Source organism: Oratosquilla oratoria, chromosome 44 (genome assembly GCF_046742065.1).
Source record: "Oratosquilla oratoria isolate Oo_2021 chromosome 44, ASM4674206v1, whole genome shotgun sequence".
Classification (NCBI taxonomy): domain Eukaryota; kingdom Metazoa; phylum Arthropoda; class Malacostraca; order Stomatopoda; family Squillidae; genus Oratosquilla; species Oratosquilla oratoria.
Window position 1 is genome coordinate 14,303,440 of NC_134820.1, and position 6,000 is coordinate 14,309,439.

General features: G+C 37.6%; 1 protein-coding gene across 2 annotated transcripts in view; it reads right to left on the minus strand.

The window, feature by feature from the left end:
- Positions 1–3,510, minus strand: part of LOC143022405 (dnaJ homolog subfamily C member 17-like) — a 60,258-nt gene extending 56,748 nt beyond the window's left edge. The window contains exon 1 of one of the 2 annotated variants that reach the window (XM_076180575.1): positions 3,327–3,510. In XM_076180575.1, the coding sequence (XP_076036690.1) occupies positions 3,327–3,410 (84 nt within the window). In that variant the 5' untranslated portion in view covers positions 3,411–3,510. The remainder of the gene's footprint in view (positions 1–3,326) is intronic. The other variant, XM_076180574.1, reaches the window with a different exon arrangement.
- Positions 3,511–6,000: the final 2,490 nt, after the last annotated feature.

The window sequence follows — 6,000 nt, forward strand, 5'->3', positions numbered from 1 at the left end:
ACCTGAGTATATAAAAAAAACAATGTAAGACCTTCCTTTTATATTATTCTTACTAACACCTTTCCTGTTGCCATGGTAACTATTATCGATTTTGAAATAATCACCTGAAAAATCCAAACCCCTGGCACAATTGACATGCAACTTGGCATATGAAAGTTTTATGGGTCAACAAATAACCTGAGTATGTCAGAAACAACGTAAGACCTTCTTTTTATAATTTTCTTACTAACACCTCTTATGTAATATATTCCATCAGTGTAATGTATGCGCAGCTAAAAAAACTCTACTATCTCATTAAAAAGTGCATATATAGGTGCCTTAGCCCTTACCCTTGGATTGCCTCTCAATACACTAACCATTCAGTTCTGCAATTATCCCAAGACCTAACTTAAATTTATGTTGAATTCGGTGAATTATTTTTTACACTAATTTACTGAAATGGAAAAATGAATAAAATATTTTTACTTTCAAAGGAGTTATTTTGTTTAATCATGCTATCTATAATCATGACAATCTGAATAAACAGCCTTATTTCAACAGCTCATATCTGTTATCATCATGAAACCAAAAGGAAAATTTAAGTCTAGCCTCTAGACCTCTACTAGTCTTGAGACTTCTCATAGTCATGGACATGGTCCATGACATGGAATACTGACCATATTATTAATAGTTATTTCATGTACTTGCTATCATAGCCATAGCCGGCTAAGTAATAGGTATAGCATAGCCTGTCCATCTTAAAATTCATACCATAACAATGTAAGTATTACTTGTGAGCAACACCCTCAACGACTACTATGTGTAGTATCCCCGACATGCCATGTGTTACCAAACACAACTAAGTACTGGAGAACATGCCTACATGTTGACAATTTAGGCACAACTATCTTATTAGCAACGATCTGAACATTTTTCGTTTCAGAGAGAAAATAGGCTAAAAAAATATGAATATTACATTAAAATATTCATATGTAAGTGCCTAATTTTTAAATTCTTACTCAAAAAACTAATTTGCAATGGCTAATAGCCAAATCTGCATTTATATGTTAGTTTTTTTTTTTAAGACATGGGCATACACTTGCAGAAAAGCAAGACAATTTAATAATTCTGCATATGGGCTGAATGCTACAAGCATTCAAATTGACGTGTACCCATTCGAACGGGTCATAAAAAGATGGCAATTGAAACATTACACCTGCGATGGTGGTGATGATCGTGGATTTGTGCATATGTTCCTACATGTAACACGTTCAGGCTCAGTTGTACAAAGTTCCAATAATCTTGAATTGGTACTTTCTGATTTAAAATAGACTAAAAAACATGAATATAACATTAATCTTTTTTTATATAGAAGCCTTACCTTTAGATTTTTACTCAGAAAACTAATTTGCCATGGTTACTAACCAAATTTGTGTTTAAATCGGTGAAAACTTGTTTGCTTTTGAAGAATTGGGCATACACTTGCAGAACAATAAGACAATTTAAATATCATGCACATGCGCTAAATGCTCCTAACATTCAAACTAAGCCAAACAAAATCCAATGGCCCACAAAAGATGGCGATGTAAACAGTACATGGTGGCGCCATGTGTGGATTCGCACGTACCTATGAATAAATAAAATTATAAAATTTCTTCACAAAAACCCATGGCTCAAACTTTAACTATATATACACTCAATTAATTTGCTAAGTAGGGGGTTCCTTTAGTTAAATGAAGATGTCTGACAGCAACCTGAATAAATATGCAAGTCGTGAATAGCCTGTAAAAGTGTAATTTACCTGGCTTAGTCTAGTGCCGAGATAGATTAACTCTTGCGGTATAGAAAAACAGTGCTACCCTTTTGCTTCCGTGTGTGTGTGGGGGGGGTTCCCACAAATGTATTCTATTCCATTGGGTCCCCTTCTCCTGAATAAACTGATTCCCAGCAACAAAATTAAATATATACCCGTCAATAATTGCAGATACAGTAGGTAGGTCAAACACCACCAGAGGCGCCACCGTCGATGACGAGCACAATAGCGCGTCATTTTATGCGCACACCATGCAAACGGCCAAATTTACATACCGCGGGAAATTTCATTCATACAAATGTTATGCGAGTGCATTTACTACCATCGTAGTAAATTTCAAGCACTTACATCATCAGTTACATGTCGGTACATAAAAACATAAGAGAAACATGGCGGCTTGCATTCAGCAGTGAATCGAAAATTTGGTTTATGTTTCAGCATAAAAAATGAGCTAAATAAATTCAGTGTATTGGCAACTGACCAAAATGAACAAAAACTACTAGTCTCGCGGGTTATTCTAATACCAAAATAAAGGCAGCGTGTTACGGAAGAGCTGAGAAATCGGTGGTACTAATTAGTTTTTTTCTATCGGGTTGGATTATCGGATAACAACAATATCAACATCCATCCTGCCATCTTATCTATCACTGGTGGTATGGATCAAACTTCACTCTATTAATTTTCTTACTATTATGTTATTAGTGTAATAGACTTATAGTTGAATTATTTGAACTATTTTCTTTAAAATGTGTGATTTTCATGTAATTTGATCAAAGAGAAGTTAAGTTTTTATCCTCCGTAAGATTATGGACCACAGCTACAATTCGTAGTTGAATTATTTGAACTATTTTCTTTAAAATGTGTGATTTTCATGTAATTTGATCAAAGAGAAGTTACGTTTTTATCCTCCGTAATATTACGGGCCACAGCTACGATTTGTCCTGCCCGCTATCTATGATCACTGGTGGTATGGATCAAACTACACTATTAAGTTTGTTACTATTGTGTTAATAGTGTAATAGATTGCATTTAGTTGAATTATTCAAACTATTTTCTTTAAAATGTGTGATTTTCATGTAATCTGATGTTATTCGTAGCTGTGGTGGGTAATTTTGCAGAGGATAAAAATGTAATTTTTTGATCAAATTACATGGAAATCACACATCTTCAAGAAAATAGGTCAAATAATGCAACCATATGCTAAATTTTTATACAAAATTGTGCCTGTCAGTAAAAACCGTCATTGTTTACGTTTGATCGGCGATTAGTCAGACCGCACGTTTCGGCCCGATTTCCTGGGACAAAATATGCCCGATTTAATTCCATTCAAAATGCAATATCTCGAGAACTAGGACAGCTAGATGGATAATTCAAATTGCATTGTACTCATAGCGACCTTTTGCATCCCATGAGAACTACTTCAGCTCAAATATCAGAAATTCCATTTTTATGTTGACCTAGCTAGCTAGCTACAGGCTTAAACCTGTTGCAGACATTTCACGATTTTTACTTATACAGTATAATGTTTGCTCACCTCAGTTTCTGATGCCTCTATTGATAATCCTAGAAGCTCGTAGATATCGAGCTTCATTAGCTCTTCGGATTTCTTCTTTGACATTTTTGTGTGTATTGTGTAACAGAAAAAATGAGACCGGAGGCTGACTACTGTCTAATGTTTACATTGGTTTGTTTACAACGGTCATAAACAAATGACAAACTAGATAAAATGATGCGACGGATGTTTCATGACTACTTGACTAATACAATTTTTTCAACGTCAAAACGTGTCGAAGATACTCCAGGTAGATGGAGATGAGTAAATGTCATATTCCCGACGTTACGTCAATTTTGTCTTCCAATTTGTCTTACAATTTTGTCTTACAATTTGTTTCCCGGCTGTATCCCGAACTGTGAGGACCACAGTGGAAATAAGTCTTTTGACTTTCTGTGCCACCCTCGGATATACAATTGTATGTACTATTGTAATATGAGTCTTACATGCATTGTATTTTATTGTATATATGATTGAATCCGAATCAAATCATATCAAATCAAATCAAATCTGTTACAGATGTATCTATGGCTGGCAAAGCAGCCAATCATCGCTTTCTTGAACATGACATATTTCATTACGTCACTATTTAGTCTTCTATTTAAGATGAGAAGCCTACGCCAGAAGGCATATAGCTGCGGCCAAAACCGATAGCTTTGCCCCATTGAAATAAGGTACCGGTATATGCCAACAGCAACCCTGCGACGGTCCTTGAATTTACCTTGAAGCGCTTGTAGCCAAGCCCTTCCCTTACATTATTGTATATATTTATTGTATATGTATCTCCTTTATTGTATAAGTAACACTTCTTTATTATACATGAGTACTTAATATCAACATATATTTATTGTAAATGTTTTTGTATAAATAAGCCTATGTAATCATTACATTATATAAGTGCCCTATACATAATTATATAACCGATTATATATACGTCATTAGGCGTACGCTAAACGCGTATGCGTCTTGCCAATTGTACGTCTCATAGCATTAAGGTATTAAATATATGTTATATTTAATAATTTTGCATGCATATTCATCATTGTATGTAATTGTTCTCTTGTTTCTGTATATTCTTTTGTATATACCTAGATATGTTTGTATGTATTGTTTTGCCTAATCTTTTTCCCGCATGGCAACAATGTATCAGAAAATAGGGCACGGGCGCGTCCTGATGCCCCAAGGATTCGCTTGTGACAGATCACTTCCTGCCATACTTGTGTGTAGACCTACGCAATAAACTCCTACCAAAAAATACTGCGTGTTTGGCAGTTACCACACGCTTTTGCCTCAAGGGGGGCGTTGCTCCCCCGATGGAACTTGAGGCAAGGCCACGGCGTAGCCGCCACCTTTCAATTTGTTGTTTGTAGTCCAGCTGGTCAATAATGGAGTTGGAATTCGCTGGACGTGATGCTGCATAACATGAGATGCCCGGCTGATCTGGTAGGGTTGACAGGAATTTGTCAAGTTCCCTTTTGAAAACTTCCATGTTAACACCTGTAATGTTCCGTAAGTGTTCAGGTAAGTGATTGAACAGTCGGGCCCCCTCTCTTGAGATGCTGTTGTGTTGGACCGTCTTGACTTTTAGCGGGCACTCTGATGGAAGGGCCAATTGGGTGCATTTTCTTCCAGTTCTATTTTCTTCTGGGGTGATATGGGGCTTTACTGGTTAAATAGGTTCTGTTTTGGGTGGAGTGATCTGACCTAGGATTTTCCATGTATATTTTAAACTTAGAACCCACTATCGGTGGAAAAAGATAAAAAGTGAGACGATTGTTCCTGTATATTTCGACCACTCTCTGGTCCTCTTCAGCAGAATGGTCGAAATATTCAGGAACAATCATCTCACATTTTACCAATGTGTTACGACATTAGTGTAACCTAATTCCATGTATATATTAGCCACAGTGGAAATAAGTCTTTTGACTTTCTGTGCCATCTGACGCAAATTCCTGGACAGTGGAAGAAGGTGGTGGATGAGGTGGTGTGGGTAACACGTACCTTAAGTGATTGGTGAAGGGAGGGGGAAGATAGCTGCAGTTGGGGAACCGAAGTCCAGGAGATTTGTATCACATCTCGGGACCACTCGCCTTCCCTCCAAGGCAAGCGTGAGAGTAGATCAAAGAGGGGGGGGGGGTATGATGGGACAACTCATTAAGTGAACCGTCCTAGGCTAATGAAACCCAGAACTCCTATTGTGAGTTTTAATGAATTAAATAATTATATAATTAAACACTAGAAATATGCTACTTGACATTAAATAAGGGTTTTAACAGTTGGCTTTCACACATACATCCTATCTATTCCCTGCGCGCGTTTCCTAGCTAATGAAATTATTGTTAAAGTATCTGTACTTAATATGTGTCTTGCTTGTGGAGACGTCTTCAATTAGCGCGGTCTCCTGCTGAGCTCCGACCGGCGCTGCTCCGCTTTTGGTGGGGGCGGGGGGTGACGGCCTGGGCGGGCGCTGAGATGGGCTTGCAAGTAATACACTTCACCGACGTAGTCCCGGTCAATCGCACTGCACTCTTAGAGTTCTTGCGGGAGGGGTTTGTACCCAAATAATCGACACTCGATTGGCTCTCAAGGATGAAAATCCCCAACAGTCACATGAGGGAGGAAAGGACACGATTGGACTTCCGAGAATGAGCGGTCC